Genomic DNA, 16514 nt, shown 5'->3' on the forward strand with positions numbered 1-16514 from the left:
ACCTTATGCAGCCGACAAATTATGCATTGCTTTGTGCATTACAACATTAGCATTATCATAGCTGTGGCCAGAGGCATTGCGTTTTCATCTTGTCCGTCTGCCCATCCGTCTGTACGTCCAATCTATTCTTGTGGACACAATGTCTCGGGATGGAAAAGCTCAAGGATGCAATGATCAGATCTTGGTGGTCAAAGGTCAAAGTCACTGTGACATCACAAAACATGATTCTGGCCATAATTTAAGAATTGGATTGGTGTAATTTTTTAGTCCAAGGTCAAAGGTCATTGTGACTTCAAATTACATTTTAATACCCACGCAATTTAAGAATGAAATGACCGATTCCAGATTTCACACACATTGACTGTGACGACACAATGAGTGAACAATATAGCATAGTCAACTCTCATGACTGATCATACTGGAGGGCAAAAAATATTTATTTTATCATTATTGTTATTTCTTTTTTTGGTTAGGTGGGAAACAATCTTAAGATTAACTTATTTGATTTACTGATAAGACCTCTGGCAGGATAAGAAATATTTAAGTGGCTTTCTAGCTTATTATTAAAAGACTGTGTCATACCTTGTTAGGGGCAAACTTATTCACAGGTGTATGATCACATTACTCAGGTATAGCTTATAGAGATGACATTTGTTGAGCTGTTAGATTCTTCTTTTGATTACGTTTTCTATCACAGATTTAAAGCAAAAAGACTTGTTGTTCCTTAAATACAGCTGACCAATATTTGTCTGATCCAAGGACATTTCTACAAAAACAAATTAGTCCTACAGAGTCAATCAACCTGAGTCTATTTAACTCCTGACTGAACATATACCCACAGGCATTTCGGTGTATGTACACAGTGGCATCGTAAACAGTGTTTGGGCTTTTCATTACTAACTGGGGGGCTGGAGGTGGTCCTATGCTGTGAGTGTGGGACAATAAAAGAGCAGGAGCACCCATGACTCTTTTGATTTCGGAGAGGACTGTGAGACAATGTCACATATGTCCTTATTCACTATGGACATCAAGATGCTCAGGATAGTTGCCTGTTTGGTGCATCTTTTATCAGGTAGATTCAATTCAAATATTTAATGAGCTATAACATGAATTTTGTTTTATTGTGTTACATTTTTCAGTGTCAAAGAAATATAACAGTGTGGCTCTTAATTTTGTATTTTTTAGGTATGAGTGTAGGAGAGGGTATCTTACCCCCAGGACCCCTTAGCGGAGCTGTGGCAGGCACAGTGAAGTTTACCACCACCCTCAGACCTCCGGAGACTCCGTTCCTCTCAGTCAGCTGGAGCTTCAAGGGGGTGAACATCATCACCTCCACCAGCAGCAACGTCACTGAGCCCGGTCACGCTAACAGGATCTCATTAGACCGAGCCACAGGGGCCCTAGAGCTCAGGAACCTGGTGCCAGAGGACAGCGGGGAGTACACGGTCATCATCGTACCAGACGGAGGGCTGCAGAAACAGGGGAAGACCACACTGAATGTGTATGGTGGGTTTTGTTTTTTTCAAGTGATTTTTTTAAATTATCTGAAGAAATCACCTGTCTGCAATACTTTCTGTCTTAAAGGGACATTGTACTGATATAAATTCATGAAGATTAAATTTAATTATATTAAAATAAATGAACATTTTAATTTGAATCTATTCTAGAAAATCTCATTTGTTACCTGATACTTCACACTGTATTATAATTAAATATTTAATTCAATGCATTACAGTAATCCAGTGCAATGAATACAACCTTTTCCTTGCTGATATTCCGTTACATCTTTTAATTAAAATATAATTTCAGACTGTGTGGTGCTACTGTGGTACTTTGTGGTTGTGTTGAATTGTTGTTGTTGGTAAGTAGGCTCTGGTGGATTAACTGGATGTAGTCCAATAAATCCATTATTCCATTAACGACATGTCCTGTAACTGTTTTAGGTTCCTGCCAGGCTTGAATAATTTATCAATTTAATTTGTCCCAAATTCTATGTGTCGTGAAATATAAGAGCAAATATAAATCAAAAAAAAAAAGAAAATTAAAGTACAGTTGTTGTGAATAAAATGATGGTAGTTCAGAATCATAAAATTGCAAAATATTTGCTAGAACTAATATTATATAGCAACATATTGAAAATAACCAACCTAATCCTTGTTTATCTTCACATCTGTAATAGCTAACGCTTTGAAACAGCTTGTCATCATCACCAAAATACATTTACAACAATTTATTGTGCTTTTTGTTCCTTTGTATCAGTGCATCAAGTTACTTTATTCAACCATTTTCATTTTATTAACACTCTTTATGTTTTTACAGCACTGGTAAGTGGAGCCATCATCCGCAGCCCCGCAGCCATCTTGATAGAAGACAAAAGCTCCACCAACCTCAGCTGTGAGGCCTCCGGCTCCATCAGCACCAGAGTGTGGATAAAGGACGGCCAGCCTCTTCATCCAAGTGGCAGAGTCAGCTTGTCCATGGACAACAAGACAGTGTTCATACAGCCTGTTCACAGCTCCAACCATGGCACCTACCAGTGTCGAGTCAGCAACCCAGTCAGCACCATGACTGCGGCCCATAAACTCACTGTCAACTGTGAGTACTGCTCACTGCAGGCCTGAACACAATGGGCACGCTAATGAAAACTGGTTGCATTTGGTAAAATTAACTCTTCGCAGTTATTAAACGCATTTACAGGTCGGAGCCTTAATATGTCTTTTCTCTATGCAGTTGGACCACACAACATATCAATTACTGGACCATCAGCAGCAGCACCTGGCCAGAGAGTGACACTGCAGTGCACAGCGGACTCTGTCCCACCAGCACACTTCAGCTGGATGTTCAACGGCAATGAGTCACATGTTAATAACACCATGTATATTATAGAGAGTTTGGAGGCAGAAAGCGTTGGGAATTACACATGCACTGCCAGAAATATGGTGACAATGCTGGAAAACTCCACAGTTCTGAATCTGAGAGGTAAGATTTCACTTTTTCACATGAGATAGGGAAGTGATGGATACATTTTTTGTCAATTATATGTTTCTTTTTTTTCTTTTTTTTTTACTGTCATGGTGATCAAAGGGTGATAATTGATGTCTTTATTACTTCATGAAGCATCCTGCACTGTTCCCTGCTGGTCGTTTTTAGTGCTGTTGATCAGTGCTCTGACTCTGAGAGGGTTAATGTAAAAAGGTGAGAATAATAATTTATCAAATATATGCCTTATTGTTCATATTTAACTGCCCTTTATCTATTTGTTATTTCTTACTGTCATATTAATTTACATTGTTTTATGTTCTATTCTCAGATTCTTCCTTCCCTGAGCTTATGACGGAGGACCCTGACTAAAATCAGAAAGAACGTGTTGAAGAGACTTTCATTACAACTTTTCATTCTTGAGACAAAGTAGAAAATCTTACATTGGAAAAACAATTATCTTAATTAATTAAAAATACTTATACTAATCTAATTACAGACAATATAGATAATATAATTATTGTGTAAATGTTCATATTCATGAGTAGCAGCTGGATTTATTATTCCCATTTCTTGTGCATTATCTTTACATGTATGCAGATGTAAGATTGCAAATAAACATTTGTGCCTACATTTATAATGTGTTCTCCATAGTAACTTATACTGCAGAAATAATCACCTGTTTTAAACCAAAGGACACAGGGGTTCATGGAAAAAATCCTTCACTCTAGATGTGAAAAGCTTGTGTTTCTTGCAGAGCTAAAATTGTATGTGTGATAATAAGCAGGCCGGAGTGTAAATGGTAAATGGACTGCACTTATAAAGCACCTTGTGTCTGCAGCCCGGACTTTGTCCATGTTATCTACCACGGTGGCTTTCCAGTGTTCTCGCCATCACTGTCTATGTTCCTCACAGTGGTCTTCATCCTCACCATCACTGTTTACATTTATGATGTCTATATATTATTATATTGGATTGGATTGGATTCTAGTCTTCCAACCACTCACCACACTTTACACTACATGTCACATTCACCCATATTCATACACTGATGGCATAGCATCAGGAGCAATTTGGGGTTCAGTAACTGAAGGCCACTTTGGCATGCAGAGAGAGGAGCTGGGGATCGAATCACCAAATCTGACAAGTGGACAACCCGCTCTACCTCCGCCACAGCCAGCTCATTGCTCCATGTCATTTGCTCAGTAATATGTGATAATCTTACTGAAGATATGACTGTGTAGTGCTCAGGATGCAGAGTTGTTCCTGTTGCACTTGTTATTCCTGTCGTGCCCTGTAATTTACATGCAGGCAACAAACCGAGGTCGACCAACTGAAACAGGCAAAGCTTTGCATCCCCGACCTGATTACCCTGTTGAACACCTGGGGCTAATTCAGCCAGGGACTCTGATCAGTGCAGATAATTATACATCCCTTTTTCTGACATGCAGCCTCCTTCTGGTTAGGTCAGGAGAGAGGAGACGAGGGGGCACACATTTGAAAAATGAGAAAGGCCCAAGGTCAGTAGTGTGGGGCTTTAGGATTAATGTACTGTTCTGCTTTCTGCTGTTGCTGCCCGTTTGTTTCTTCACACTGTAAATCATCATCCAGTGTGTTAACTATAACTGTCAAGCAAGGGGAGCTGTACCTTTGACTGACAGACTGAGCATACATGGTTTTCAAATCTGTACAACAGCTTTCTACATTGGATCGTTTAACAATGAAACTAATGAGGTCAATTCATAGTAAGAAGGAGAACAAAAAGTAACTAAATTATTAATGTGAAAACAATTGGTGTTATTCACAAGCTGTACAGCTAAAGCAGGAGAAGCTTTGAATTGTTCAGGAGCAAAAATGCAGAATCTACAATGGAAGGTAAAACAGAAAAAAAAGTGTTTATTCTTTTGCATACAATGAAATCTCTACAATCTCTAAATTCAACATGTCTTTGAGTAATAAGAATGTGATTTGGACCTTGCAATACAAGGTTTCTCTTTTGATGACAATGCTCTGTAGGACTGTACTGCAACAGGGTCACAGTTCATGGACATCTTACTTGTTTTCTTCTTTTAGCTACTAAAACTTTTGATTTCATATTCATTTTATTTTCACAACTTACCTGTTAAACTCTTTGCATAAGCTTAAACACTTTTTTCTTTTTTGAACCTTTGAATGACTAACTTTCCATTTCATTTCACTTTTAAGAGTATTTATTTATGTCTCTTTCACTTTTTACTCTCTCCAACACGCACACAAACACTCAGATTCTCACATTTGAAGACACTACAAAAGACAAACAATGCCTTTTTATCTGACTCTCCGCAATTTCCTTCTTCAGCATAAAGGGGAGAAAAGCATTAAGCATAAGCACAGATCTCACGCCAACCCGTGAATAGTAAATCGCAATTTGCAGAATTGTGCAAATGCAACGTTTCAATTATTCAATTATTACACGAATAAAAAAACATCAACTTACATTAAGTACATTAAGGTTGAGGAACAAGACCACACCTCTCACTAATTCAAACACCTGTGCACTCGCCGGGCAGTACGGTGGCCTCACAGCAAAAACATATGCGCGTTAAAACGTCCATCCAAGTAATTCTTCTTCTATTATAGAGACCACAGTGAGATAATGAAGCCGTGAGCTATTCGAGCCAAATTATGACTCTAAATTTCAAACTTAAATAAATACCTTTGGCCTGGTTTCTTGCTTACAATTACGTCTAAGGCACTGCGTCCATCACGGCAACTGAGAGGATTTGAGAATTTGATCCACCATAGGCACTGGAACTTCTACCCAGACAGAAATGATTCAGCTTCTGATATTTACACAGCTCTGAATCCACAAACCAACTCAGTCTTGCGTGTCTAACAGTAAACTCTGGTAGTTTCTTAAAAAAACAGTGAGGTTGAAGCCTATATTTGTGTTTTCCATATATATATATATAGGCCTATTCGTCATTATAACCCTTTGGCCACCTGGGGTCACTGTACTACTGCTGGGTGCTATGTGTGACAGAGAGGAACCAACATGCTGACTTCTACTTTTGTGAATTTGAAGACTTGGAAGTTAAATATAGAAACGATCAGTCTGTAGGCACTTTGATTTGGATGTTTTTATTCCTGGTACAGTGCTGGGAGATGGGAACTGCCTTCTACCGCAGCCATGCCCCTAACATCTTCTCTTTCTAGGGTAAGTTAATTGAATTACTAAACACTGATAAGATATATGTGTGTGTGCACACTTTAATAAAATGTTGATTAATTTGGATTTGTATCTAACTTGAAGCTTTAGGAATCTGGGAGTGGACACAATGCTGTATACTCCTAACAACAACGCTCTATAGTTTGTTTTTATGTAATGTATGTGAGTCAACCCGATCATTTTTGAAGCTTTTTCCAGCGTTGTTCTGTCACAGATTATCAATAAGTGTCGGTAAAGGGTAGTTCAGACTATGTTCCTCTTTCCTACTGTATTTTTTTCTGTTTACCACATATTATTACTGACACTTCCCTCTGTTCTGCCACATTAATGCAGCAGCAACCGCACATCGACGGATCTGCTCTTTGTAACTCTGTAAGTTTGTTGACTTGATATCATCCTGTTACAGCACTCTACCACAGTAACATTGCTGGTGAATTAATTCGTATACATGCACAGCAGCAACAGTACTGTGTAATATTGTAACCTGTTTCTGTTATTTTGTCCACCGCTTGTAGTTTTGCACAATGGAAACTTCACCTCTCATGCTGCTGAAGTTGCTGTACATCACATTACTACCAGGTGAGACAGAGTGTTTTTATTTTTGATAAGGCTTTGGAACAGCAGTGTAGAAGAGTTACAGCAATTCCTTCCAAGAGAACAAGATGTAAAGTTAAGTTAAGTTAAAGGGAATAAGCAGATAAAATGTGGGTATTCAAAACAAATTTATACTGTAGGCATTTTAAACAAACGGGTAGCTATTCTATTATTACATGGTACATTGTACTGAACAACAAAGCTATAAGTTTGAGTTAAGATGAGATAATGAGGTAGGATTTTAGGATTTCTACTTACTAACATTGAAGGGGGTACAGATGATAACTACATAGTTCCTACACAACCATGGGTTATATTTGTGTTTATGCTGTGGCACAAACAGACGTCCAGTGTATTATCAGGAACATACTGTAGGTCTATAGCTAGTATGTTTCTGTTCATGTTGTAAAGTCCTGCTCACACTATACATACGACAACATTGTACTTAGAGATCACTGCAGTAGCCTGAGGAGACAAGAACAATACCATAGCATAATTTAACAACAGCTCAACAGAAGACAATCTCAGCTGCCACTCACTTCACTTCTCATCAATAAATGACGCTCATTTATGGCCCATGTGTGGCTCTCAATGAGGCTCATGCTCATATTAGAAAAGGTACCGGTTAGTTGAATATTCCTACAGTGTAAATTGTTTTGAAGTTCCCACATTGTTACCCCCTAATTCAACAACCTGACATCTTGTTCCCTTGTCCCTAAATGTATGTATTGGTACATATTGTACTGGTATACCATTAGTACAAACAGTCACACTGTAAATTGGGAAGAATTAGGCTGTACATTATCACCATACTCTAAAGTGTTACATTTGTTTTTTAGAATTTGGTTACAGTGCATATTTATGCAGACTATTGCAGGCAGAGTGATGTTTTTGAGACTCCACTGAATACAGTTAACACATTTTAGAGCACCGTTCAGTAATAGTACACATCTTGTCTATTATAAGAAATACTCAGTAATGTGAAAAGATACGTTTGTTTTTTACACCATACTGAAAAAAAGGCAAATTGAGTAATTACTAAAAAAACAAAGTCAGTCAAAGACAGTTCAAGCAGAGTTCAACAAATCTGCACATCACCTTATTTTCTTGGCAGTTCTTGAGGCGCAAGAAATCAAAGTCCGGCCTGAAGTGACTGGATACCTCGGGCATGATGTCACCCTGCCATGCCAATTCATCCCAGGAGCAAAAGGCGCCAATATCACTCAGGTTCAGTGGGATCTCAAGCCACCAGAAGGAGAGAGAATCCTCATTATTGTTTTTAGTGTTACACATGGAAGTATCGCTCATGATACATTTCTGAAGGAGAGAGTGAAGATGGCAGAACAATCTTTGATCATTAGAGATGTGAATATGACAGATGCAGGGTTGTACACTTGCAGCATTGCAACCTTTCCTAGTGGTTCATTTGAAGGAACCATCAACCTTGTTGTTCAAGGTGAGTAAGAAAATAATCTTTACACTAGCTGGACACACAAAATATAGACAATTTTCAAAATTGGTGTGATTGTAAGACAATTGCTAAATTTCATTATATATATATATTTTTTTAATTTGTAACATGGCTTTCATTGTCTTGATACAACTTGAGAAACTAATTGTGCTGTGTTACCTTATGTCTCTGAACTACACTAATTACACTACATTGATTAATTAACTGTGATTACTGACACCGGTAACTTAAAATAAATGCATGATCGACACACACAGGGTTAATCACAGTCGTGTTTCCTCTCCCAGAACAGATGCCGTTATCTTCGGGGGTGGTTTCTGCTATAGTGATTGCTGTCTTGCTGCTGTTAGTGATCATGGCAGCCATAGCTTACCTCATCTTTATCAGAAGGTGTGTGTTTGTGTGTGTGTGTCTGTGTGAGTCTGATGTGTTTGCGTAGGAGTATAGAGGCTGTAGAAAAACAAGCTCTTCCTATAACCAAGACTCTTGTGTCATAAGCTGTTACAGATATATCAGCATTAATCATCCATTTGATACATATTTTTACCAATAACTACACAATGACTTAGAAAGGATTTTCTTCTCCTTCTCCTTCTCCTCCTCCTCTTTTGAGGTCTTTGTTATGTACATATACTGCAAAAAATTTTTAAGGTTAAGAAGGGATAGATAATTTATACAATAATGTTTTTAGTATAATAAAAGAAAAGTAATTTCAGGTCAAAAGTCAAGTAAGGTAACCACTCAAACTAATCGATTTGAATTTTTTTCTCCTTAGACCGGATTCTTCAGTCAGACACCGCGTCTACATCGGTGAGAACAAAATCACGACTCCCTTATTGTTCTATTTCTTAACACCCCATGATTGATTTATATATTTTGTTGTTTGTTTCAGTTCCTTTGACTAAAGCTTGTCTGTCTTTCAGACACAAATGGTCCAGTGATGGATGTGGCCAGGCCATCTGTCACTGTAAGAGAGGAGGTGAGCTCAGACCTTCTGTCAGATTACTTATGCTGTCGTTGTGATAAGAAAAAGAAAGATTTCTGCTTTAGCAAAGACACATAATGAGCAACAGAATCTTTACAATTTTGTCTCACATTTAAATTTTTTTTATAGGATGTGGTCTACTCTGACGTCAAGCTCAAACCATTCAGAGATGTTACACCTTCATCTACTGACCAACGTACAGAGACCACATATGGTGATGATGATGTTGCATACTCCGAGGTTGTAGTTTTTCGCCGGCCGCCAAATTAGATTCACTAAAGTAATGTTGAACTTCTCTTTTTCATGTATTTGCTGGGGGGGGGAATCTTCTTGAAACTGCTGTATGCAGGTTGCATTTACCATCGTTTTGGTATCATTCATTGAAACCAGTATATCCTGACAGCTGCCAATAAATCAGCTGCACCTTCTATTCCTGCTCGCATGGGCCCGTACCAAACCAAGCTGTTTCCAACACAGCCTCACAGCAGGTGACAAAAGAAAGGCAATATATTCATCACAGATTTAACAGAGCTTTCATTGGCGGTGGTATTCTGTCTACAGCCAGCTCTGTGAGGGTGCACACATCTGTATTCTAACATGCTTACAGTGATAATGTTAGCATGTTGATGTTTAGCATCAACACAGTATAAACCCTATTGGTTTAGCATGTTAGCATAAAAGCATTTGAGCTGAGGCTGATGTGAATGTCATTAGTTTGGTGAAGAGTAAAGACATGCACAGCACCAAAACTTTAACGCTTTATTGAATGCAGGGTAATAGGGAATAAAACAAACAGGATAGCGGCACTCTCAGATAGGCATCAATATCTTCTTGTTTATTATTGGCAAACAGCAATTGTGTTTCAGTGTTTCAGCTATAAGCAATTATCAGCCATGGCTAGGGTGACCATACTTTCTAACTCCCAAACCAGGAAATGGCCAACTTTCTCTTTAGCATGACAGCTAACCATTAGCATATTATTTTGTCAGAAAGAGCTGCAAGCCTGGCTCATAGGATAGCAACAACCTTGACTGTTGGTTGATTGGCACACATACAGTCAATTTATTGTTGCATTGTTTATGGTCAGGGGTCTCAAACTGCCAGCCCGGGGGGCATTTCCAGCCCTCCATCCGCCCACAATGTGGTGTCAAAAATGTTATTTAAAAAAAAAAAAATTCTAGTTGTTTCATATCACTTTAAACTTCCCCTTCACATAAAATTATAATAAAAACACAATTATGTCTATAAAATTTTTTTAATTATTATTTATTTGTTTATTTATGGCAAAGGACAAAAAGTGTCCATGAATGCGTGGAAATGGTTGACAAGAAGAGAGCAGGTTTTGGACCTTCATTTTTGTTCGGCTGTGAACAACAAAGATGATATAAAATGAATAAAATAAAATGTTCTGATAATGCCGTTTGATGTTTTTTTTTAAGTATGTTGGTAATGTAAATTTTCTCAGAATATTTCGCTTTCGTGTAGTATTAGATCGTTAAAGTGGCCCTCCTATGAGATTGAGTTTGAGACCCCTGTTTATGGTTTTTTTATTGGGTTAGATAATAATGAGTGCTGTGCAGTGGACCACTTAAGTGGTCACAGTTGCTCCCAGCTCAGTGCAGCTATCTCCCCCACTATTAAAAAAGCTATAAATGTTGCTGGACCTGAATCTAACCCTACTGTAGGAGTTATCAGTCTAGTTCCAGTTATGGATCTGTAAAGTAAGTATACTATCTGGCTCTCATGACGTGCGATTCTGACTGTGGCCATAACGCTAAAGTCTCCCCACAGACAGGTGCTGTTCCTGAGAACACTGTAAAAACTAAAAAAAACAACAACCTCAAAACAAGTTCCTGTTCCTCCTTTACCCTTCGACTGTCAAAGGTAGAAGACCAAAAGGAGGAAAAAAATGGAAATTACACACTAAACAAGGAACTAACTTGTGCAACACTAGTGTGGTGTGTTAATTTTTCCAGCTAATGATGCTTAGGGCCTTAAAAGTGACAAACTTCCCCAATTTTAGCAGTAAAATGTATTTCCTAGATTCCTTTTTTATTATAATTCAACTAAACTGGACATTATGACGTTTAAATTCTGTGATGTGTACCTCTTGCTTCACCTGACTTACTGGCTAGAATTTGAATGTGAGCATGTTTTTAGAAATCTTTTTAGAGCTGGAGTTGTAATTGTACTGTACTTCAAATTCTTTCCTAATCCTGCCTGCTTCTTCAAAGTTACCTGCAGCAGCTATAAGTCAAAAGCAAGAATTGCATATTATGATTCAATACTGAATGTATACCAATAGCACAGATAAGCTACTGGTAGTTGTTGTTCTGGCATTTTACCCTACATTGTATTTTTGGCGGCTTTGGCCCGATTGTGCAGATGTATGCAGATGTTGCAGTCAGAGAATGCCATGTAAAAAGGTGATAACATGTGGTTGTTGTAATGATGCATACAATCACTAAAATTTAGCTTTCTGTTACCTTCTGGCAGGGTTTCCTGGCAGTGTGATTATGTAGGTGTGAGATTATGGCTCACTTTGTACAACAGAACATGTGAGAACAAAGCCATTTCTTTTTTGTTATACTTACTTAAGGGCTAACTTGTATTTTTTGAATTGCTCTGTTTTTACATCTTGTTTATATTGAAAGTCATTGATTGGACTTTTTTTTTTTACACCCGATGTAATGCATTTGAGATATTTCTGAAATGCTGCTTGTTTAGCAAATCATGCAGACAAGCAGATAGGTAAGAGTCTACAAATTGTCTGTACATTTGCTTTAAAACAGAACTGTTTGTTAGTGGCTAGCGTGGCTTAATAAACCTTTTCATTGTGACAGACATTACCTGTGGTTTTTCTTTTCTCTCTTGTGCTGTAGAGCTGTATCATGACAGGAAATAGATAAAAAAGATAAGACAAGCATTGTTTGAAAGAAGTGCACCATTAACGTTTTTCCACAGCAGTGCATGGCATTACTCAGACTGAAAAGAAAAAATGCCTGCAAATGTTTCACTTAAAAAGCAAAGACACGTGTCACTGTAGTACTATTGAGAATGAGCCTTGTATAATCTATGTTCAAGGAATCAGACATTGTGCAAGGAATGATGTGCCTTGGTAGTTTCTTGCATTTAAAAGGGTTATTTGGTAGCTCACAACACTCATTTGTGTGTCTTTGTGGTCATTTTTACTCTCTTTCTACTATTTTTGCATCTCTTCTGTTTTTTTCTGTCTCTTTGTAGTAATTTGATTGACTTTCCAACAAGAAATGGTAACACAGGGCTTGTATCTTGTAGGCCTGTTCAATAATCCATTCATGATATTAATAAGCCAACTACGAATAATCACCTTCTGAATCTGCCATCAAGTTTTTACATATTTAATATTTGCACCAAGTTATAATCTGATACAGGCCTCATAAATATATTAAATATTACATTTAAAATTAATGTTAAATTAAATTAAATGTTAAAAAAGATATAATGTAAAAGTGTGTTTGTCTCAATGGGTCTGTCAGATGTTGTGGTGAATGGCTTGGATATTTTTAGAGATTATCTGAAGTCTCCTTGATGGCGTCATCCTAGAATAAAACTATTTTATAAGGGGGTTTACTGAGAGCAATGCTCTTTTTCAGGAATGCCCTAAACATATTCTTTCACACCTGGAAGTTGCCCAGTACAACCACAGTCTGATCTGCTGTCCACCCTCCTGTAAATTATTGTTGTCCAAGATGTGAAAATCATTTACCCATTCTTCCCTTCGCATTAATCCTGAGCTTGCTGCGCACAGATATGAATCCTAGTGACGTCCTGCTTTCTTGTTTCTACTCAGACAGTGCTTTTGCACAAGGTAATTAACTCCCATCCATAATTGAGGAAACACCACCCTGATTATGGCAAGATAGCTGAAAACATTTAGGGAATAAAACTGACTTGGGAAAGAGCTGTGCACCTCTGAGTGAAAATTAGCAAAAAGGAAACATATTTGTAGTTTCACCTTATGGAGTTCTTCTGTAGTTATAACTATAACATGTTTGTCAGCATAATGTTGTGGATCCTTCCTGGGGTCCATATTAAAATAAATGACATATAATCAACAATATTTGAAATACAGTAAACAGTATAGTTAAGCTAAGAGAACAATAAGAAGAAAACACTAAATTTGTCAATAAAAGAAGTACATACATAATACATAATACAGACAGATTTGTATAAAAGGTTCCTAAAAATATCAGGAAAACTCATCTCTGATCAATATTCAAAGGTAATAATCTTCTCAAAATCATTTCTTCACCTTCTTGTGCACAGTAGTTCTGTTTATCTTTACCTATATTGGTTCAGCTTTGTTGTCCTTGTTGTTCTTTGTATGTCTATTTCTATCTGTCTTCTTGTAAATTGTTTTTGGAACTGTGTGTAAGTATATTGGGAGCAACTTCAAAATGGAGTCGAATTCCTTGTATGTGTACACAAACTTGACCAATACAAAGCTGATTCTAATTCACCACCCTTTGTAAGTCACATGCAACTTGTTGGGTAATAGCCCTTCATTTAATTCAACACTGGAGCACATGTCTGCACATTATCATCATTTGACCACATGAGGTCACTGTGCTGTTGGATTGCATGAATCACTCATGATGACAAATGAATTGCAATTTGAAGACGAGAGAAGTGAAAAGACACAGCCGACCACTTTATCGTAGAGACTTTTTGTTGACATCCTGTACTGTACATGTACACAATGAAAACCTGCAGCAGATCACCCCTTGCACTTCTGTTCATTTACATCACAATCCAAGGTAATACACAAGGTTTTTAATTTTGGCTATTTATGTAATGCTAAATTACATACATTTTTTTTAGTTCCTCTGGTACTTGGGTGAAGCAATACCACACTTTAAATATACTCCATTGTAAAAGTCCTGCATTCAAAATTGTACTTTTAAAAGTACACAAGTATTGGTAGTAAAATCTACTTAAAGCGTCACAAATGAAAGTACAGATTAGGGAACAGCCTTTCATTTTAGACTATTATATTATTATCATATATTCACTTTTATATCATCAGGCCTTCTAAATAATATTTACTAAATTTACCAACAATTTGTAAAAGTATAAAGTAACTTAAAAGTAAGGTACTTCACTTAATAAATGTACTTTATATATTGTCTCTCTTCCTGCCACTATGTCAATTTGTTTTTCTTTTTTTTCTGCAGTTGTTGAGGCACAAGAAGTCAAAGTCTGGCCTGAAATGACTGCATACATCAGGTATGATGTCACCCTGCCATGCCAATTCATCCCAGGAGCAAAAGGCGCCAATATCACTCAGGTTCAGTGGGATCTAAAGCCACCAGAAGGAGAGAGAATCCTCATTATTGCTTTTAGTGTTACACATGGAAGTATCGCTCATGATACATTTCTGAAGGAGAGAGTTGAGATGGCAGAACAATCTTTGACCATTAGAGATGTGAATATGAAAGATGCAGGGTTGTACACCTGCAGCATTGCAACCTTTCCTAGTGGTTCATTTGAAGGAACCACCAACCTTGTTGTTGTTGTTCAAGGTAAGTGTCAAATATTTGGAGTCATATCCTCTGACATACAAGGTTTGGAATTAACTCGCAGGATGATCCCGTGGAATGAAAATTAGTTTCATCCGTGATCGAAGCAGGCAGACAGTCAGAAGAGGCAAAAAAGTTAAAATGGGGCAAAAGCAGGCTTAAGTCCAAAAGTAGGTGAGGGTCATAAGCTACTGGCTGGTCTAAGGAATTCAGGAGGAGTTTGTGAGGCAGAATATCATGATTAAGACGCCTACACTATTGGTACCAAACTATTTTAAATAGTTTTATTTTAAATAATTTTAAATGATTTCAAGGAAAGGTTCAGCATTTTGGGAAATGTGCTTTTTTGCCAAGAGTAGGTGAGAAGATCAATACCACTCTCAATGCTGTCCATTAGATATGATACAGCCATCCAGATAGCTGTCTGTACAAAAAAAGTGTAAACATGACATTTTGCTGTTTTTCAAAGGGGTTACATGCAAAAATATTTCTTGTCTGGGGGGCGGTTGCCAGGCAACCAGTGGTAACTTGCTGTTTCCCCCTATTTCCAGTCAGTGTGTTAATTTAGCAAAGCTAATTTAACCGTCTGCTTGCTGTAGCTTCCTATTTTAATGGACAAGTCATTCAAACTAGCACAACATCACTAAAGAAAGACTCACACATGGTTTTGGGTTGATCATAGTTGTGTTTCCTTTCCCAGAACAGCTGCTGATGTTATCAAGGATGATTGCTGCTGGAGTGTTCGTACTGATAGTTCTGACCATGGGCGCCGCGACTTACTTCATCATCAGAAGAATAAGGTGTGCGTGTGTGTGTGTGTGTGTGTGTGTGTGTGTGTGTGTGTGTGTGTGTGTGTGTGTGTGTGTGTGTGTGTAGGTGTGTGTGTGTGTGTGTGTGTGTGTGTGTGTGTGTCAAATGTGTATTTTATGGTGGAGTATACAGTCTGAACTGCTGAAAAGAAAACTCTATACATGAGATATTACTAACACTTTTGATGAATAACTAAGTCTTTATCCTCTACAGTATCACTGCCGACACTATATTAAATTCATTTAGACACTGTGATTTATTGGTTTATTAAAGCACATACTGTACTTTAAAGGGTTTTAATGAATTGGAATAAAATTAATCTCTAAAATCAGGTTGTAAAATAACTCATTATAGCTGTATTTTCTTTACTCAGATGTGAGGCTATTTCAAAACAGCAGCATATTCATTTATATTATCTTGGTGTTTGTTTTAATTCCCTTGACAAAAGCTTGTCTGTCTTCCAGATACAGCTGGTCTAGTGATATGTGACTGAAAGAGACGAAGTGTGATCAGAGTTGCTTTTGAGGCTACATACTTCATTATAATGAAGGAACAGGTCACTCTACAATTTCTTCAAAACAGAACTAATATTTTGTTCATTGCTGTTGTTGCTTAATAAAGTTCCACATTTTCACAGACCTCACCAAATCGGTAATTTCCTCATTTTTCGTCTGCACTGCATAACTGACAGGAAATTGAAGAGCTAACAAATGCTGCTTGAAGGGAATGGGGGTCAATTTCCTGCAGAACAAGTACTTTTCCTTTTGATACTTAAGTACATTTTACTGATTATATACTTTCAGTTCTATTATTTTTAACTTTTTAGTACTTAAATGCAGGACTCTTACTCACATTGTTGTTGCTGTGTACTTCCACCACCCCTGGCGAGATGATAGCATTTCCATA

At 37.5% G+C, this 16514-nt stretch overlaps 2 protein-coding genes across 2 annotated transcripts; both read left to right on the forward strand.

The window, feature by feature from the left end:
* The first annotated feature begins 980 nt into the window (after positions 1-980).
* On the forward strand, positions 981-12083 carry LOC127367321 (carcinoembryonic antigen-related cell adhesion molecule 5-like). The gene is made up of 13 exons (XM_051407074.1): positions 981-1072; positions 1186-1506; positions 2320-2595; positions 2731-2979; positions 3118-3188; positions 6089-6175; positions 6521-6559; positions 6703-6766; positions 7896-8237; positions 8540-8642; positions 9028-9062; positions 9176-9231; positions 9367-12083. The coding sequence occupies exons 1-13, from the start codon at positions 997-999 to the stop codon at positions 9505-9507; spliced, it is 1860 nt and encodes a 619-aa protein (XP_051263034.1). The 5' UTR covers positions 981-996; the 3' UTR covers positions 9508-12083.
* A 1805-nt stretch (positions 12084-13888) lies between these two features.
* On the forward strand, positions 13889-16212 carry LOC127367097 (nectin-1-like). Its single transcript, XM_051406641.1, has 4 exons — positions 13889-14036; positions 14454-14801; positions 15499-15598; positions 16073-16212. Exons 1-4 carry the CDS (start codon positions 13970-13972, stop codon positions 16095-16097), a joined length of 540 nt encoding a protein of 179 aa, XP_051262601.1. The 5' UTR covers positions 13889-13969; the 3' UTR covers positions 16098-16212.
* The last annotated feature ends 302 nt before the right edge of the window (positions 16213-16514 follow it).

This window comes from Dicentrarchus labrax, unplaced genomic scaffold (assembly GCF_905237075.1).
Source record: "Dicentrarchus labrax unplaced genomic scaffold, dlabrax2021, whole genome shotgun sequence".
NCBI lineage: Eukaryota > Metazoa > Chordata > Actinopteri > Moronidae > Dicentrarchus > Dicentrarchus labrax.